General features: G+C 36.2%; 1 protein-coding gene across 1 annotated transcript in view; it reads left to right on the forward strand.

The window, feature by feature from the left end:
* Positions 1 to 21,195, forward strand: part of POLN (DNA polymerase nu) — a 345,265-nt gene that overhangs the window by 2,368 nt on the left and 321,702 nt on the right. The window contains exons 2-4 of the mRNA XM_043972229.1: positions 11,143 to 11,195; positions 18,426 to 18,935; positions 19,852 to 20,048. Coding sequence (XP_043828164.1) covers positions 11,143 to 11,195; positions 18,426 to 18,935; positions 19,852 to 20,048 — 760 coding nt within the window. The remainder of the gene's footprint in view (positions 1 to 11,142; positions 11,196 to 18,425; positions 18,936 to 19,851; positions 20,049 to 21,195) is intronic.

Below are 21,195 nucleotides of genomic sequence, written 5' to 3' on the forward strand. Positions count from 1 at the left end.
GTTGTGGTGAGGATCAAATAAGAATATTATAAGTGTGTTTGGCATATCTTCAAGTGCCTTTTATATGGGAACTGTTTTTCCAACATGGGGCTGCCCAGAGTAGGGGTGATACTTTTGTCCCATAGCTTTTGAATGTTGTCTTCTACTGAGGCAGAAGAGGGATTAGGCCCTTCATCAGTGAGGGAAACAGCTACATTTGATAAAAGCACAGGCTCTTGCTGTATTAAAGGGTTCTAGACTTATAGTTGTATGCCATACTTCGGCCGTTTTCTGTTATTACATAGTCACAGAAGCCTAGGATATAGATCTGGGAGAGACAGATCATCAACTCTAACCCCTTCTTGTTTTATACATGACAAAATGGGGGTTCAGATAGCCAGTTGCTTAGCCACAAGAAGTAATTGTTATTTTTGTTTGTTTGTTTTTGCGGGGCAATGGGGGTTAAGTGACTTGCCCAGGGTCACACAGCAAGTAAGTGTTAAGTGTCTGAGGCTGGATTTGAACTCAGGTACTCCTGACTCCAGGGCTGGTGCTCTATCCACTGCGCCACCTAGCTGCCCCTATTATAACCTTTAAAATACATTTAGAAAATTAAAGAACCTGTTCACTGCCCAAACATTTCAGTTTTCCTACACCTCTACCCTAAAAGGCAAGTATATATTGGTCTTTTTGAGGGATCTGCTTGGGCATGGTTCTAGTACATTTGGTTGGAGTTCTTTGCATTTGAGGCTTTCTTGAAGGTTAAGTCGCTTCTAGTATATGTTACATGCCTTCTCTGCTGTCAGACCCTCAAAACTTAGCTTTTCTTAAAGCTGTTTGTCTGGATTTCTCTCCTGTTACACTCTATTTTGTATTATACTTTGTCTACATGTGATAGCCTTCAAATAGAATATAAGTTCATTGAGGGCAAAGGAATGTTATTGTTTCATTTTCATATCCCTACTATCTAGTACATTGCTTTGCACATAGTAGGCATTTAATAGATTTATTTTCTTAGAGTTTCCTAAACAATTCTAAATTCCCAATAATATACAGAACCCACTGGCCTCACACAAGTCCACACAAGTTGTAGACCCTGCATCTAGAGATTTGGAAGCCCTTCAGAATGAACTTGAAACACATTAGATTTGGATTTCTATAAGGAACTGTCACAAGAATGGGGGAAACATTTAAAATCTGATAAAGGTGAATTGTATAGGGAGATGAATTGTATGTGTTTGAGAACACTTTACCGATAGTAGAACTGGGCAGTTTTTTTACATTGGGATATTCAGGAGAAAACATAGGAACATGATTATAAACAAAACCTTGCTCAGGAGCTGCTATCATGAGATTTACCATGAGATTTGGTCTTGAAAATCTACCAAGACTGATAGATGACTGAACTAATACAGAGGGTGAAGGAAATTATTCAGTGGTTTATAGGAAGTATTGTTTCTGACCTCTGTGTTCTTTACTACATTCCGTCTGCCATTTCTGTGTCTTTGCTTTGGCTGTTCCCTATGTCTGGAATGCATCTCCCTCCCTTACCTCCACCTTATAAAATAGCTTTCATTCTTCAAGATATAGCTAAGATACCATTAAGCCTTTCTTGATTCCCCTTGCTCCATAAATGTTAATTCCTTCCCATATTTATATTTAACTACTCTGTGTGTGTATATACTATGTATATAGAAGAAAATACATAAATATAAACAATATTTATACAGTATTTAGTTTTATGTGTACTTTTCTCCCCCATAGCAAGTAGAAATTATTTCATTAACTGTGCTGTCTCCCAAGCATATAACATAGTAGGTGCTTAACAAATATTTGTTGATTGATTGATAACAGTACCATGTAACACCTCTGAATGCAAAATTGTGGGTTGATCCGCTCTCTTCTAAAGACTGAAAAAGCTGAAGCTGCCCCAGGAACACAGCTTCTTAAACTCCAAAGAAAAATGATGTGATTGTACAAGGTGCCTTAGGAGTCATCCAGTAATGGTCAGAGGAAGAAAAGACTATGGTGGTTGCTGAAGGAGTAGTCCCAAGATGGTAGTTCTAAGGAGTACCAAGAAAACTATTTGTTAGCCTTATGTAAACAATAGTAGGGGACTTATTTAATAATGTTTATTAAACATCTACTATGTGCCAGACCCTGCTAGGACTTGAAGGAAACGAGGGAAGCTAGAATGTGGAGATGAGGAGGAAAATATTCCAGGCACAGCATTCTAGGGGACAGCTGGAAAAAATGCCTAGAAGTGAGAGATGTAATATCTTGTGAAATAGGCAGAAAGCCAGTGTCACTGGTGTGAAGGGTACATGGCAGAGGGAGTGAGGTGTAAAGACTGGAAAGGTAGCGAAGGGCTAGGATATAAAAGACTTTGAACACTGGAGGCTTTTATATTTGATCCCAGAGGTGATAGGGAGCCACTGCATTTTTAGGAAAAACACTTTGGCAGATGAATGGACAGTAGAAGTGGAAAGAAACTTTGTGGCAGGCTGACCAACCAGCAGGTCTTCTGGGAGTTGACGTTCTTCATGTTTGTCTAGAAGGAACCCAGAAAATACTTCTAAGGATTAAGAATTATTGAGCAAGAAATCTAAAAAAGTTGGAGCACCAGTGGTATTTCAGTCTCTTGAAGATTAAAGGAGAGGCTTTGGGAAAGAGGTAGATAAAAGAAATAACAATTAGTTAGGAAGATGGTGTTTGAGAATAGGATTGTATTTCTGTAATCACACTTTTAATGTACAAGAAGAATGGGCTCATTGGCCAGAATCAAGTAGACCTAATGAGAGTTGGTAAGATTTTTGCTTAAGATCTTTCAAAGTTGATGAAGGAGACTGTAAATTAAAAACAGAAGGAAAAAGAGAAGATGACCCATCTATTTGCTAAGCCAGAAACCAGAGAGTAAGCAGGTACCAGGCCCGGGTCAACTCCTGGGATCTTGCAGATAGGGCTGCCCAGTCACTGATTGATCTTTGAAAGAACTTGGGTAGTAGAAGTACAGGAGGATTTGAGATAAACAGAAGTTCCAGTTCTGAAAACCAGAATAGAATAGAGGTGACAGACTCTAGACCAGGGAGCTTAACCTCTCTTCCTGGCAAAATTCTAGGACATACTAATAAAGGTAGAGTTTGTGAGTAAAATAATGAGATCATTGGACTTGGTGTAGAGAGACCCAAGATTGGTTCCTGCCCCTGACCTGGCCTTGCTCTATGTCCATGGCAATTATTCAATCCCAGCCTTTTTCTGTATCTGTACGATAGGAAGAATAATAACTGGATTTATTCCAAGAGTGTCCTGATGATTGAATAAGAGCACTTTGCAAGCCATAAGATACAGCACAAACATGAGTCATTCTTAGATGATAGTGTGCTTAGATTCAGGACTGCCTGAAAGTGATAGGGAGTACCCCCAGCAATATATCCTTGTCTGTGTGCTGTTCAGCATTTTTTTTTTTTTTATCCCACTGATACTACCTATGTAACCCTCGAATAAATCACTTAATCTCTACAGGCCTCAGTTTGTTCTTTTGTAATGAAGGATTTGGCCTAGATAACCGCTAAGGGCCTTTCTTGCTATAGAACTATTTTCCTTTAATCCTGTGACTTGGATGAAGCCATAAAAACATGTGTATATGTAGTATTTCCAAATGACACAAAGCTGGGAGAGATAGTTAACATGTTGGATGACAGAATCCCAAAAAAGGTTTTTTTTAAAACGGGTTAGAACAATGTGCCATATTAATAAGATGGAATTTAAAAGGTTATATATGAATTAAATCAACTTTACAAGTATTTTAAGGTACACCTCATATGAAAAAGATTTGGGATAGTTAATGAACTTCAGACTCAGTATATGTCAACAGTATGTATGATATGTTAGCCAAAAAAGCTAGTATTATCTAAGTCTACTTGAAGAGAAGCTTAGTGCCTAAGGGATGTGCTAGATGTTTATACTCCTTCCTGGTCAGACCACTTCTGGAATACTGTTTGCAGTTCTTAATGCTATATTGTAGAATGGGCATAGACAAACTAGAGCATTTCCTGAAGAAGGTGGCAAGGCTGAAGTTCTGGAGACCATGTCACACAAGAACTAGATGAAAGAACTAGGGATATTATCCTGTAGAGAAGATGATTTAGGGGGATTTTATGGTTGCATTCACATCTTTGAAGGGGCATTCTGGGGAAGAGAAATTAGACTTGGTTTTCCTTGGCCCTAGAGGGCAAGATTAAGAGTAAGGCATTTGTAGGTTTGATGTAATGACCTCACTGAAAGTCTTTGGGCAAAGACTGGCAACCTCTTGTCAGAGAAGCTGTAATAGGATTGTTTCGAGGGACAAGTTGGACTAAATGGCCATCCCCACATCCCACCTAGCTTATGAAGACTCACCTCCACCTCCAGATGGCATCGTCTTTTTCTTGGCATGTTTGGTTACAGCTTGTTGGGCAGCCCCAGAGTTTACTTTACCAGGTAACCTCTGTTTTAAGCAGTGAAGGATCATACTGCCATTTGGGGGGCGGGGGCGGGGGCGGGGCAATGAGGGTTAAGTGACTTGCCCAAGGTCACACAAGCTAGTAAGTGTCAAGTGACTGAGGCCGGATTTGAACTCAGGTCTTTCTGAATCCAGGGCCGGTGCTCTCTCCACTGCGCCACCTAGCTGCCCCTGCACTGCCATTTTAAAGAGATATATTTTAGTATGGAGAGGTAGTCTGATATGGGCAGGAATTGAAGAGGGGATAGAAGTAGATAAACACAGAAGGCATTGCTCATTAAAATTAATATTTTCTTAGGTGTTAGATATAGTCTAATTTTCCTGATATTGTTACATGTTAATTTAGTTCAATTCAGCAAGTATTTAATAAGGAATTTATGCCTGAAAGTAAACAATCAGTGCAGACTATGGTATAATATGTTTTGATTAAGTTACAGTCTGAAATGTATGTGCTGTGGAGAAATCAGTGGGGAGTCCAACAGCTACAACACATTTGGAATAATTTTGTCTTTAATATGTTCATCAATGAATATCAATAAAATAGAAGTTATGAATCTCATAGTAAATAAAATTATTATCATAGATCCTATGCACACATACACATATCATTGGCTTATACTATCAATTATGGACAGGTATCTACATAAAATTTTAAATTTTTTGAAATATTAAATAATTTGGAATTAACTATTTTAAAATAAATTAGTTATATTGAAGTTCACTGTTTTCTGGTATTGAGAAAAGTAGTTTATAAAGGTATAGCAAACTAAGGTGAATTTGCAACCACTTATGATGGTATTTTCAAATTTCCTTCTTTAGAAACTAAATCTCATCACTACTTTCTGCCACCTAGTGGGGGTTTTTGAGGTTTCAGGAAAACATCTATATATCTATATCTAATTCTAGATGACGAAAGTGATTACTATTTATTCAATGAATATTGGAGATGTAGGAGACCTTGGAGAAAACTCATCTAGTACCCCCCTCACTTACAGGTGAAGAAGAAAAAGGAGAATAAGGGAAGGGAATAAGCATTTATATTAGCACTTACCATATATCAGGCACTGTACTAGGTGCTTTACAAATATTATCTAATTTGATGCTCACAACAACCTTGTGAAGTAGGTGGTGTTATTATCCCCATTTTACAGTTGAGGAAACAGACAAATAGAGATTAAATGACTTGTCTAGGGTCACACAACTAGTAAGTGTCTGAGGCTGGATCTGAACTCTTCCTGATTTCACTTCTGGTACCTCTAGCCACTTCACCACCTACCTGTCTAGATGGAAGTGACATAGCTCAAAAATGTTGTGACTTGCCCAAAACCATATAGCTAATAAATAGTAGAACTTGTACTTGAATTCTTAGGACTCAAGTATAGTGACCTCATTTTATAGTTGAGGAAACTAAGGCTAAGAAAGATCCAGTGTTGTCTGTGCTTTTATAATTAGAATTATAAATAATAATAATGATAATAGCTAGCATTTATACAGTACTTTAAAGTTTACAAAGTGTTTTATATATGTCTCTGTGTGTGTATAAATCTTATTTAGTTCTTAACCATTTTGTGAGGTGTATGCTATTATCCCCAATTCAAAGATGAAGAAACTGAGGTTCAGTTCTGTTTATGAGAAATTCACTGTTAAATATCTATGTCATGGTTTTTATTTTCCACTGTTCTCTCCCATCTCTTCACACCCATTATACTTACTATGGGTAATGTGCTTTGTTACTTAATTATGTCTTAATGTACATAAAGTCTTTAGTCTAATGAAATGGTTAGCTTCTTGAGAGTAAGAATCAATGCCCTGTGCTTTGTATCTTTCCTCTACAGGTTCCTCTTGACCCCCAAATAGTGCCAGACCTAGGGGGTCTATTGATTAGGGGTGGGACAAGAAATTTTTCATAGGATTTTGTTTGTTTTTGTTATTTTTTGTTTGTTTTTTGAGGGGCAATTGGGGTTAAGTGACTTGCCCAGGGTCACACAGCTAGTAAGTGTTAAGTGTCTGAGGCCGGATTTGAACTCAGGTACTCTTGAATCCAGGGCCGGTGCTCTATCCACTGCACCATCTAGCTGCCCCTTTCATAGGATTTTAAAGTGAAAGGCACCTCTAAGATAACTTGTTCATACTCCTCATTTTGTGGATGACAAATTAAAGTCCAGAGAGGCTGAGTGTTTTGCCCAAGGTTAGCCAGAGCTAGGGTTCAAATTCAAATCCTCTGAATCTAAAATCAGGGTTCTTTCTACTATGACCCATTGCCTTTCAAATACTATAACACTGGATTCTTCATAACATTAATTTTCAAAGGCTATCATCTCTCCCCTTTTTTCCTACCACTACACACACTTAAATGCTACAGATAAAATTTTAATTCATACTAGAAATCTCTTTAACTTAGCAAAAAACCAATGCTTAGATTATTCAAACATGAACTTTAGCACAGCTTTAGACAAGTTATAACAAAGTTTGTATAAGTTTGATTTGATTAAATTTTAAATATACAATTATTTTGTTGGGCTTAAACATTTTCTTAAACTATTTGCAAGACATTTCTAAAATATAGTACCATCTGTATATTTTTGTTGTTCAGTTCTTTTTCAGTTGTGTCTGACTCTTCATGACCCCATTTGATGTTTTCTTGGCAAAGATACTGTAGTGGTTTGCCATTTCCTTCTTCAACTCATTTGCCAGATGAGGAAACCGAGGCAAATAGGGTTAAGTGACTTGCTCAGGGTCACACAGCTAATAAGTGTCTGAGGCCAGATTTGAACTCTGGAAGATGAGTCTTTCTGACTGTGTACAGTACTTAGTACTATAGTACTTAGCTGCCCTACCACACATATATGTAGGATAAAGTATTTAAATACAGATGGCAAAATAGTGATTCATAGCAAACATTTCACAACATAATCTTGATTATACATTGTCCAAAAGCAATGATGTGTGTGATAAAAACTCATTTCTGCTTTCTTAGTCATTAAGGTAAAAATCACTTAAATGCTTTATAGAAATTTTTTTTTTTTATAAACAAATTTTCATACCCTAAACTTTTTTACTCAAGCTATCTGGTATAGTAGTCATAAACATTCTAGATATGTTTCTTGGTTTATTTTCTGGGTGTTGGTGAAAATTTGTTCTTACATACTTTCCTAGTGCTTAACTATGTGCTTTCTTGTTACAAATTATAGTTTGCAATATTGGGAAATAGTTTTGATATTGATTCCGAATTTTCCTAATTGCTGAGATAATACCTTTGTGCATTGCATGAATGCTAGATTAGTGAATTATAATAGGTACTTGGGTAAGATTTACATTTTACATTTTTTGAGTGTGGATTTATTCTATTTAAAAAGTTTATTTAGAATCTTTAAGCTGGAAGGAATCTCTAGTTTTTTCATTTTATTGATGAAGAAATTGCTCTAAAGATGTAAAATGACCAGAGTTATAGAGTGACTAGTGGAAAGGGTTGGACTAGAATCTAGTCTCCTGACTTCCTAGGAAAGGCTTTTTTCTACTATGTTGGATTGCCTCCCATTCCTCAAGCTGTCAATCATTGTGCCTCTTTTTCTGTCGTCCTATCTTTGGTCTCTTAGGAGTTAGGCCTAGAATGGGAATGGGAAGGGGTAAAGGGTTCTATTATCTCTTCCTGATCCTTGACTCAGCCTTTTGGAAATCCAAGTCAAAGTACAGTGAAGAAAGAAAGGGCTAAGGACATGTTCCACTCTGTTCAAATAATTTTCTAGCGTATTTATGGTAGGGTAGATGTTTCCAAAGAGCTGCTAATTTTTCCTATAGAACTTTCTTTGTTGGGCCTTGGAAGGCATCACCTATGTGTGAGATAAAATACTTACTTCTGACTTCTTGCCATATTGGCAGGAAGAATTATACTATATTCTCTTCAGTGATGAGGGCCCTAATGACCCTTTAAAGCAGTTACTTTTTCTGCACAGTGGCCAAGCACAAGGCTTTGTCACACTGCTTGAAAGCCATCTCAAAAAAAATCATCCCTCAAAGCAAAGAATCTGAAGCCACTGTGTTGACTGTTGAATTGATAGAGCAGTAAGAACATGGATTTTTGAGGCTTTTTATTTTGAGGGATGACTATTGGAAAAAGCAAAACATAGGAACTTAGTGGTCTCTAGCTAAAAAGTTTGAAAATTGCTGTTCTGCTTCAGCCGTGATTTTGCTTCTTCTGTCAGGGCTTTTGTGTTCTTTAAGTTGTTTTAAATTTACTGTGCAACAAAAGAGAAAAAATGTGGTATGACTAATGTTAGACTGGCTGTGTGACAAAATGGACCAGCACTTAGATATCCAAATGAGAGCTGTCCTCATATCAATTACTCAAGAAGCATTTATTAAGCTCTTATTGTGTTCTAGGCCCTAGGGATACAAACAAGAGTGAAAATACAAACATTTTCCTTGCACTCAGGCTTATGTACTAACGGGGGAGGCAAGATATAAAGAGATTGGTAAACTGGAGAACAGTGTCTATAACAACGATATTATGAAGCAACCACAATTCCAGAGAACCACTGATCAAGTATGCTAGCCCCCTACTGACAAGTAGTGGATTCAAGAAGTAGAGTAAGACATAGACTTTCAGACATGGCTAGTGTGGAAATTTGTTTTACTTCACCATGAACATATTAATTACAGGGGCATTGTTTTTCTTTTTTAAGTTTGAAGGGGAGGGAGGTGAGAAGGAATGGAAGGGTAGAGATATGGCTGCCATGAAAAGAAAGAAGAGAGGCTCACTGAAGCATTGCCAAAAAAAAAAGTGTATGGAAAAGAAAAGGAAGTGAAAGGGAAGAAGTATTAAAATAGCACCTGCTATGTGCCAGCCACTGGGATAAGTGATTTGCATTTAATTTATTTGATCCTCACAACAGTCCCACAACTGCTGTTATTATTCCTCTTTTAGAATCGAAGAAGCTGAGGCAAACAGTGTAACTGACTTGCCCATGGTCACCCAACTAGTAAATGTCTGAGGCTGAATTTGAACTCATCTTCTCAACTCTAGGCCCAGAGCTCAATCTACTGTACCACCAGTGTTGTAGAGAAGAAGAGAAGAGGGGAAAAAAGCCCAATTATCAGTTATATGTTGAATTTCTTATATATTTGAAAAGCAAGCTGTACATAGTAGAGACTTGTAGTTTTGTGTTCATCCTGTTTTACACACGAGATACATAACAGAGTAGCAATAGCAAGAAGGGAACATTAGAGGACAAGTCTTACATGGTTGGGAGATCTGGGAAGGCCTTCTGCAGAAAGTAATGTTTGCGATGAATTTTGAAAAAAGTTAGGCATGTCAGAAGTCAGAGGGAAGGAGGGAATGCTTTTCCAGGCCTGGAGCACAGACAGTACAAAGCCATGGAGATGGGAGCTGGAGTACTTTAATGGTGCTATCCTAGCTTAGAATGAGTAAGGAGGACCTCTTTTGGAATTCTCAGAGCCCATTTATAAGCAGCATAAAGAAATCAACATTTTAAAAACCTGAAAAGAACAATGTTATTCAGCTTGACCACTCATCCTATTTATCAGACTGAAGCCCAAATGACTTTCTGCTAATTCTATAAGCATAAACCACCAAAAGATCTGCCCTCCATTGAGGTAGTTATTTCAAAACAAGGAATGTGGTTTGAGCCCTGAGCATAATTTCTGAAGAGGAGTTGCAGAAAGCTTTTGGCATCTTTGAAGTAAGTGTACAGCTTCTCAAGGTGACTAGTTTGAAGGGGATGGCATCCATTTGGATGTATGAATGGTGGTCTTTTTGTTAAAAAATTCATTACATTATAGTCAGGGTTCATGTCCTTTATTCAAGTAAGACTGAGACTGATGATTCAGGAGCCTGGATATTTTACATAGAACAGATTGAAGGGTAATTATTGACAGTTCTCATTCTGCATTCATTGTAGCTTACTGACCTTTTAGCATTGCTTTATGTAATTTTTCCCACCTTGGAAATAGAGCCTTCTACAATTTTCTTACAGCAATAATTCTTTAATGACTGAATGTATTTCAGGTTCAGGTCTTCTTATTTTGCATTTGATAACTTGTTATTAAATAATAAGTAGATATTTACATTCGGTTGTCAATAGACTTTGTATTGAAAGGAAAGAAGAAACCAAGCATTTATTATGTGCCTACTAAGTGCTACACTGTGCTAGGTGCTTTACAAATATCTCATTTGATCCTCATAACAGATGCTATAATCCCCATTTTACAGTTGAGGAAACTGAGGTAAATAGAGGTTAAATGACTTGCCCAGGGTCACACCAGCTAGTAATTCTCTGACATAAAATTCAAACTCAGATCTTCCTTACTCCAGGCTCTCTTTTCTGCCTACCTACTTGACTAAAGTAGAAGCATCACATTATCCTTATCTTTGCCTTGTTTCTTTTGTTGCTTACCACAAAAGTTTTCAACTTGGCTTTTGTCTGGAATACTTTCCCTAAGTATGTACCCTAATGCATTGTTACAAGGCTGTTGCTAAATTGTATCAGTTTGAATATTTTATTTTATTTCAAATATGTGAGTAGATTATTGTAAGAAAAACCTGTTAGCTTGAGTTTATTAGTGCTTTGTTAGTAATGTGATTTTTTCATCTCTTTTTTGTCTTAATATCCCACATTTGTATGTGCTTTTCTTATTTTTAAAAGATGAGAAGATGGTACATTATTCCAGTGTAAAGGATACACTTCTAGAAGATAAGGCAAGTATATCACTGGTAGATAATATAATAGTTTAAATAATTTCATTTTCCACTGAACATATGAATTATTTTAAGCATATTTTAACATTTTTATTTAGAATGAGAACGTGATGAAAATCCTTTCATACTGAGAATTTAAAGAATTTTTTTTCTTAGTTATAGTACATAAGGATAAATTTGGTCCTGTAGCTTGAAAGGGAAAAGGTGATTCACAGTAAGGTTGAGCTGTTAGAAACAGTTGTTCATTCTAGGTACCTCCTGAGCTAAGGACATGCTAAACTTGCTGTATAGAAATTCAGATTTTTTTTCTCACAGACTATTCTCTGATTTACAAAAAGATTTAGCATAATCCTCTAATTAGGGAGTTTTCTTTGACACTTAGAAAATAGGATTTGATTTAAAAAATATGATTTACATATAATTTTTCAAGAATACATCTATTATACAGAGCAAGGTACTTCTATATTATGAAACTCCTGGAACATTTTATTTCCAGCTTATTGGAACATAAGTTTTGCTCAGCTTTAGGAACTTGTATGCTCCATTTATCCTTCTTAGTGAAATGTTCTCCTCGCTAAGTTAGCTTTTAGAAATCCTACATTTTTGGTATTATCTAATCAGCTTTTGGAAGTAAAAGTGAAAACGAGCTAAGACAAGAAGTAAGTTAATTGGTAAGACGGTAAATTTTTTTTACACAATTAATTGATATATTTTGTTTTAGCAAAGCAGATTGTTCCTAAGAAATACTCAAATTTCTCTACAGAATACTTTCCTTGAAAAGTTAGTCTATTGATTTTTGCATCTTGTTTGTTTTGTTTTTTGTTTTTGGTGAGGCAATTGGGGTTAATTGACTTGCCCAGGGTCACACAACTAGTAACCATCAAGGTCTGAGGTCAAATTTGAACTCAGGTCCTCCTGAATCCAGGGCCAGTGCTCTATCAGGGTTCAGAGGACAGCAGTGGGGGATAAAGCCCAAAGTTTTTTTGGGAAAGGATGTTAACTTTTTATCCTTGTAGTTCTCAAAAATCCTTAATGACCCCTCATTACTGAAAGTCCAAAGACCTTAGTGTATCCTTCAAGGCCCTTCAGTATCTAATTTCACACTGCTTTTTCAGATTTAGATGAACCCCTTTGCATTCCTTAAACCCTAGCCAAACTGAACTATTTACCTTTTCACAAATAACACCCTATTTTTCGACCTGTTTTTGCTCACATTGTTTCCTTTCTATCAGTCCAAATTCCATTCATTCTTCTTCTTTTTTTTTTTTTGGATGAGGCAATTGGGGTTAAGTGACTTGCCCAGGGTCACACAGCTAGTAAGTGTGTCAAGTGTCTGAAGCTGTATTTGAACTCAGGTCCTCCTGAATCCAGGGCTGGTGCTCTATCCACTGCGCCACCCAGCTGCCCCTGACCATTCATTTTTTAAAGCCTAATTCAAAGGCTGCCTTTTGTAGAAAGCTTTCCCTAATCCCCCTCAGACTATTTCCCCCCTTGAATTTCAAGTGCAAAACACTTAGCTAGCATCTATCTTCTGTATTTCATCTTCCTACTTTACCTAGGTTTGTAACCTGGGAGTCATTTTTGATTCTTCACTCCTTCTTACTCTACATATGCAGTCACCTACCAAGTCCTGTCATTTATACTTTCGCAATATTTCTCTCATTTAACCCCTCTCCATTCCCACTGTAACTATGAATGAAAACTCCCCAATTTTCCTACCTAGATTATGCCAATAGTTTCTTAATTGGTCTTCCTACTTCCTCTGTCCCTCTTCTAATTCATCTACTACATGACTGCCCAAGTAATCTTTTTAATATACTGCTATTAATATCCTTCCATTGGCTTTTTCGCTGAATAAAATATAAAACCCATGATCCTGATATTCAAAGCCCTCTATAAGGTAGCTCTAATCTATCTTGTCTCTTATACTCCTCCATCTCATCTTGACTTTTCATATTGATATGATTTTATTTATTTCCTTCCCTTTCCTCAGTAGATTCCTCCCTGACCCCATCACTATCTGCTACTGTGTCTTACCCATCAAGGCCTTCTGTGAACCTTCTTTTAGTTTTGAAATTAAAAGGAGTTTCTTTATCTTAAAAATTCCCAGAGCATTCTGCCTAGATCTCTTCTTTACCTTTATCTTCCTTTCTCTTATATCACTTAGTTGTATAGTTGTCCTTCCTCCAATTAGTTTGTAAAGTCCTTGAGAACATGGTCTGTGTCATATTTTAATTTTTGTATTCCTAACACCTAGTATGGTACCTTGCACATAGTAGACATTTAATAAATGTTTGTGTAAGAAGATCAAGGTATTTCACTCGACAAATACAACACCAAATAAATCAGGCTTTGCTGCTCACAGGTATAATAAAGACAGAAATATGGGGTAGGTGGGTAGAGAATAATGACCATGCTTTCTTAGTTTACTTTTTGTTCCTTATCAAATTCATTTATGTGCTCCACCAGAGAGGATTTGAGCACTAACTCTAATGTAGGGAAAAGGTTGTTAAAGGCTAAAATTCTAGCTAGATTGTCTAAAATCTAATGAGTGGTCGCCAATAAATTATAAGCTTTAGCAAGAGTTAGACTTTTAGGCATTTATTAAGGAGAATAAGAATTTGGTAAAGAGAGAAGGAAAGGCCTAGATTCCTATCTATTAAAAGGAGAGCACATTTCTAGCTCCGCTCTCCACCAGAGTCCAGAGGAAAGAGTGAGAGCGAGCGCCAGTCTCTTCCTTCCTCCTCCCACTAGCCCGTGTCACTTCCTGACGCCAAAGAAAAGACTCCTGGTCTTGCCCTCAAAGACGTTCACTTCATGGGCGGAACTCTTCTACAGTAAGTCTCCAGCAGGTGGCGTCATTCCAATCATTACAAGGTTTAGCCACTATACTCTTAGCTCATGGGAGCTGAGATGTTTTTGATGAATCTTAACTGGTGAAACCTAGAAGCTAACAGAAGGGAGCAGTGCCCAGCGATTACAAGAACAGTCAGCGGAGACTGCTGTCACCATGAGACTAACAGAAATCAGCAGAACAGTTCTCCCAGAGAGACTCCACAATTTGAGGGAACTAGCCCAATGAAAGCAGGGTGATTACTTCATCAGAAGACATAAGGTTCTGTACCTGTTGTGTTGGAGGTGTGAATTGAAGTGGTTACATGTATTCTTCAATTCTGTGCCCTTTATTATAATTACCTGAGAGAAAATGCTGACATGTAGCTCTTCTCAAAGATAAGGAAAACTAGAACAAGAGAGGGGACGAGGTCGGTAGCTAGCTAGAACCAATTGGAACTGGTCCAAACCAGTAAGGTGGGCAAGTCTGAACTTTTGGTGAACCCAGTTGCTAGCTTAAACACTATTAATAAGTTCATGAATATTATCTTCTTCACCTCTGGGTGGGATTTGACAGCCATTTTCTGAACATACGATGTATGGAAATGTATATAACAGGAGGGGTAACATACTAAGGGGTACCATAGGTAGATTTCCAGGAAGACTGAACCTCCCATCCAATTGGGGAAAAGTGGGGAGGGACCTTAAGGGATATAAGCTTGTCTGAGACTTTGTTTCATGCACTCCTCTGAGCATAAGCATGGGTGCTCATTTTTGTGAGGCTGCAATAAAAAGCCTTCATCCATACTCTGTTGCAAGTCTGATTATTTGTAAATACTTTACTTCCAACAATTTACCCTTTATATGTTCATCCTCTGAACTAATTATAAATATGTGAGAGAACATGCTCTTGGTTTATTGGAGAAATGACCTAATGCAAATTTTCTTAAACTATATCATTCAGTGTCTGACCAGAGAAAAGTAAATATGAGTGGAAATAGTTTTGAATGAATATGGACCCACAGAGTACATTGAACCATAGGTATTCTGAGGGTCCTACATGGAAGAGGAATGTTACCTTCATGTTACAATTTGTCAAATTTAAATAAATTTCTTGAATATTTTACTACTGTAATTTGTATATGTGTACTCTTTCTTTGGTCAGCGAAGTGGCACAGTGGATAGAATGCTGGGCCTGGAGTCAAGAAGACCTGAGTTCAAATTTGGCTTCAGACCCTGGCCAAACCCTTTTTGTCTCTGTTTTCTCATCTGTAAAATGAGCTGGAGAAGGAAATGGCAAGCTACTTCAGTGTCTTTACCAAGAAAACCCCAAATGTGGTCACAAAGACAGACATGACTGAAAATGACTAAACAACAACAACTTTTTCTTTACTAGTTGTGAGCTTGTTAAGGACAGAATCTGTGACTTTTCTAAATTTAGTCTTTCCCCAGGCATCTAGAAGAGTCCTTTAAACGCAGTAGCTGATTAATATTTGTTAATTAAATTCAATTGCCTTCTACAAGTGCTCAAATGGACCTGTTATCTTGTCAGTTTGAGTGTTCCCCCTAGCAATACAAATCACAATCCATCCATGCCTGCCCATCCTGTATATCTCTTGCCTATGTTCTCTCATTAATTTACTAAAGGATGAATTAATTATTCTGGGATCTTTCTCATTTTCTACTGACATTATAAGGATATTAGTGGATTTTTTTTTTTAGTGAGGCAATTGGGGTTAAGTGACTTGCCCAGGGTCACACAGCTAGTAAGTGTTAAGTGTCTGAGGCCAGATTTGAACTCAGGTACTCTTGAATCCAGGGCCGGTGCTCTATCCACTGGTGGATTTTTGTTTTAACCACATACATTTTCCATCTTTTTTGTCCCCCCCCCCCTCGTTGAAATCCCTCAATTTTTGTTTGGTAGTATGGTTCATCTTATAAATGAGACTTTTATCAGAGTAACCTGCAGCAAAGATTTTTCCCAGTTAACTGTTTCCCTTCTAATTTTATTTGTATTCAATCTGAACCCTCATTTTAAAAGCTTAATTTTTATTTAAAGAAAATCCACCCTTTTCCCTCCCATTTCTATCCCTACCCTCATTGAAAAAGAAAGAAAAAGAAAATCCTTGTAACATAGGCATAACCAAGCAAAAAATTTCCTCTTTGACTATATCTTTATCTAAATCCATCAATATGTTATCTGTCTGACTCATGTCTCAGTCTGTTCCCTGAGTCCCTCACCTCTGTTAGAAGGTCAGTAGGTAGAGTGTAAAGCCTACACCAGTTTCACGGTGAAGCTCATCTTAGTGACCACTTCAGAATAACGTATTCAGCCCTGATTTAGGTAAGCTGGCCTTTATTTGCCAGCCTTCTTTCACTTAGGGCTTCTATTTGAATGCAGTACCTGCTGAGTTCTCTTGCAACAAGAGTGTCATTCTGCATTCTATATCCATTATCTCTCTGTTAGGAGGTTGGTATCATAGATCATCATCAGTCCTCTGGAATCATGACTGGTCATCACAGTTCTAGATTTGATTTATCAGAGTTGTTTGTCTTTATAAGGTTGTTGTTACTGTACAAATTCTGCATCAGTTTGTTGGTTTCAAATGTTTTTCCAGAGTTCTCTGAACTCATCCCTTTTGTCATTTCTTATGGTACAATAGTATTCCATTATATTCACATTCATATATCATGATTTGTTTAACTAGTCCCCAATTTATGGGCACTTCCTTAGTTTCTACTTCTTTACCACTAAAAAGAAATTGATGCTAAAAAGATTTTTGTACATATGGGCCCCTTTTCTCTTTCTCTGATCCCTTTGGAATTTAGCTGGGTCAGAGGGTATGCACAGTTTAGTGACTTTTTAGATATGGTTCCAAATTGATAACTAGAATGACTATAGCATTTCATACATAACTTCATCAACAGTACATTAATGTGCTCATTTTCCTAAAGCCCCTCCATTATTTGTCATTTTTCTTTTTTTTTGGTCATCTTTACCAATATGATAGGTGTAAGGTAGAAACTCAGAGCTTCTTCTTCTTCTTTTTTTTTTTTTTGCAGGCAATGGGGGTTAAGTGACTTGCCCAGGGTCACACAGCTAGTAAGTGTCAGGTGTCTGAGGCCGGATTTGAACTCAGGTACTCCTGAATCCAGGGCCGGTGCTTTAACCACTGCGCCATCTAGCTGCCCCCTCAGAGCTTCTTTAATGTGTTTTTCTGTAATTATTAGTGACTTGGAGAATTTTTTCATATGTTGATAGCTTGGATCTCTTCCTTTAAAAATTGCCCATTCATATCCTTTGACCATTTATCAATTGGGGAATGGTTCTTATACTTATAGATGTGAATCAGTTTCTTATATATCTTGGAAATGAGGTCTTTTTCAGAGAAACTTGCTGGAAAGGTTTAACAATTGTTTTTGTCCTTCAAAAAACCCCCTGTTTTAGAGGGTTATCTGATATTTGGGACAATATAATATTCATAAAAGCCAATGCATCTAAATAAAAGTTTAACTAATAAAAATTAAATATGAATGGTGAAAAAGTAGTAGTGCAGACTAAACCCAGCATTTTAAAAATTTATGATTGAGGGGCAGCTAGGTGGTGCAGTGGATAGAACACCAGCCCTGGAGTCAGGAGGACCTGAGTTCAAATCCGGCCTTAGCCACTTAACACTTACTAGCTATGTGACCTTAGGTAAGTCACTTAACCCCAGTTGCCTCACTAAAAAAGAAAAGAAAAGAAAAGAAAAGAAAAGAAAAGAAAAGAAAAGAAAAAAATTGTGATTGGGGGAGCTAGGTGGCACAGTGGATAAAACACTGGCCCTGGATTCAGGAGGACCTGAATTCAAACCTGGCCTCAAACACTTGACACTTACTAGCTGTGTGACCCTGGGCAAGTCACTTAACCCTCATTGCTCTGCAAACAAACAACTAAAAAAAACCCCAAACAAACAAAAACAAACAAAAATTTTATGATTGCCATAGTGTGAGTAGTTTTCTAATTTGGTAGAAGTTTCCAGGGTTTCTGCTTTATTTGTATAAACTCTAAAAGGCCAAGGTGACACCCTTATGTGATGCTAAAGTATCAAAGGAAGATTTTAGTTAAGGATGTAGACCAGCATGTTCATAAAACATTTAGTTTTAATTTCATGTATTTTTATATAAATATAGTTTATCTAGCATAAAAGGTACCATAATTGCAAGTTAGATTTTTATACTCTTTAAGGTTTACAAAGAGATTTCCTTACCATAATCCTGTGAGATATGTAGTACAAGTCTTATTATCCCCATATAAGTTAGTATAGACAAACTCTATAGGAAATACATTTGGTTTACATTTGTGACTTAAATACATAGATCGTTTTCTAATGAAGCATTTACATTTTTTTTCAATAGAGTCCTCATTATGTAACTATAACAGACCAGTCACCAAAAGTTTCCAACACCATCTCTCTTCAGTCAACTGATATTAGGTATTCTAACCAAAAGTCTAATATCAAGGACTATAATTCATCAGGGTCAATGTCCCTTACCAGTTGTGTAATTCCTCCTTTAAATTTCAAGTCCTCACATTTACAGAAAAAGGAAATTAAGAAGGAGTATTTCTTAAAGGAAAACAACAATATTGAAAATAAGGATGCTAAGAACCTTAAAAGAAAGCATACTACAGACAATCATTCGTCAAAGCAAACAAAGAATTGTTTTACAATGGAAGGGTTGGGAAATGGAATTGAAACAAAATATCAAAATTCAGGAGAGACAAAAGCTTTTGAAAGCCCAGTCTGTGATGTTAGAGCCTTGGGACCTGTGGAAAAAAGCCAACTGATGGTAATACTAAAACAAGCGGCTGCTCTGGTAGTCACAATAATCTATCAGGATGGATCATCCCAGCTAAAACATGACAAGGTCAGTAAATAGTGATATTTTTTGCCAACTGAGAAGTAAGATACCCTTTTAAAAATAGAAAATATATTAATAGAATTTTAAGCTTAAATATTTTTATTGTAGTGTATGGTCTACAATAGGAGTAATAGCTCTTGATACACTGTACAGTTAGAAATCTTTGAGACAAGGGAGGAAAAGCACTGAATATGTGATTTATAAAATATCGTTGCTGTTTAAATATTATATATAGTTCACACATTGCAATTTAAATTTCAGAAGATTTTGTGTATTTCAGTGTCAAAATTTTATAGAAAATGCTATTTAAATTATTGAAAGACATAGATATTTACAAGAACATATATGAAAGAAAGTGGGGGATTGGCACTTGGATTTAGATTATGCTTTGCCTTTAAAAAGCACCTTCCTTTTCCAAAATAATTTTATAAAATTTGACTATGTTCCATGTAGTATATATTATAGTAGCTAATTTTAGAAAATGTTATAGACTAGGGAAATTTTGACCAAGAATATTTCAATGGACAGATCTTGATTTAGTGTCTATCTACAGTTTGATCATATGGGGCTTGCAACTTCTTGGGTAGAGGAGCTTAATGTACAGCACATCACATTCAAGTAGTAAGTTAGAAATAATAATAATAATAAGTAATAATAATACTATGATGATAATGACAATGGTAAGTTACATTTCAGTAGCATCTTAAGTTTTATAAAATACTTTACTCAATTGTGTATCTGGAATCAGAGGGTCTGGGTTGGATCCTAACCCCGATACTCATTACCTGTGTTACCTTGGGCTGTCTGCTTTCTCTTTATGAGCTTCTTTTTCTTCATCTGTGAATGATGGGGGTAGATAGTCTAAACTTCTCTAAGGTAATCACTAGCTTGTTAAATTGTTGTTTTGATTGCATTTTTACAGGATCTAAATTCATTGGTAAAAGGAATCATTATTTTAATAAAGAGCCCACTGGACAACAGTAGCCATCCTTTTACTGCATCAAACACAGACCCACCTATTATGGATGAATTTACTAAAGATGATAGGTATATATACATAAAAATAGAACATGATACTCTTTGGAGACAAGAGCAAGAGATGAGTAATCAATTTGCCAGGTAAGAAAATGAAAAATAATCAAATCTGTATCAGTCCATATACATACCGTCTATGTTCCAGTTATGGTATTATTTAAAATGTCAAATTATAATAGATTACCTTTATGTGGTTTATAATGTAATTGGGAAACATTTAACAAAATAAAAAAATACAATAAAATACAAATAGCAACATGTTTTAAAATGAAGTAAATAAATATGCAGCCCTTAGGGACCCCTCTGTTATAACCCCTGTTTCTATCTTCCTTTAACACCAGTGATCTAGATATGAGCACTGATTCACACTGGGTAGAAGGGTTTTCTGTAATCTTTCTAACTAATCTACAAGAGAACCTCAGGTGATTAGGCTTCTAATGCATCTTAAAGCTGTGGATAAGTTCTGGGCAATAATGATTTTAGGAAAAATAACTTTATAGGGGATAGTCAGTGACAATGTTTTTTTTAAGCCAAAAAGCAGAGATTTTTTTTTTTTATAGTTTGGTTATGGTTTACCAAAGATTTAATTATGAAATGATATTGATTGCAGCAGTAGTATGTAGGATATGACTAGATATACATGGTTTATGGTCCATTTATAAAACTTAAATAAAGGTTAAACATGCATATCACTTCATAGTACGTAGCAGGAAATTATAATCCCTATTTCCTAGAGTTTTAAGTTAAATTTCAATCTGTATACATATGTATATATGTGTATGTCTATTTATGTATGTATATATTTAGCAAGAATCCAATTTAAATTAAAGTCTGATTTTAAAAATGTTGATTTTGATCCAACTTTTATTTAAGTGGCCTCTTTGCAATTTAAACCATTTATTCTTTCTGGACCTTTCCATTAACCAAAATGAAAAGCATGTATAGGTACTTATAATTTTTCATATACAGGCATACCTCATTTTATTGTGCTTCACCTTATTGCATTTTGCAGATATTACATTTTTTACAAATTGAAGATTTGTAGTAACCTTGTATCAAGCAAGTCTATTAGTGCCATTTTTCCACCAGCATGTGCTCACATTGTGTCTCTGTGTCACATTTTGTTAATTCTAACAGTATTTAAAACTTTTTCATTATTATTATTTCTGTGATGGTGATCTGTGGTCAGTGATCTTCGATATTATTATTGTAATTGTTTTGGGGTATCATG

This window comes from Dromiciops gliroides, chromosome 6, assembly GCF_019393635.1.
Source record: "Dromiciops gliroides isolate mDroGli1 chromosome 6, mDroGli1.pri, whole genome shotgun sequence".
Taxonomy (NCBI): Eukaryota; Metazoa; Chordata; class Mammalia; order Microbiotheria; family Microbiotheriidae; genus Dromiciops; species Dromiciops gliroides.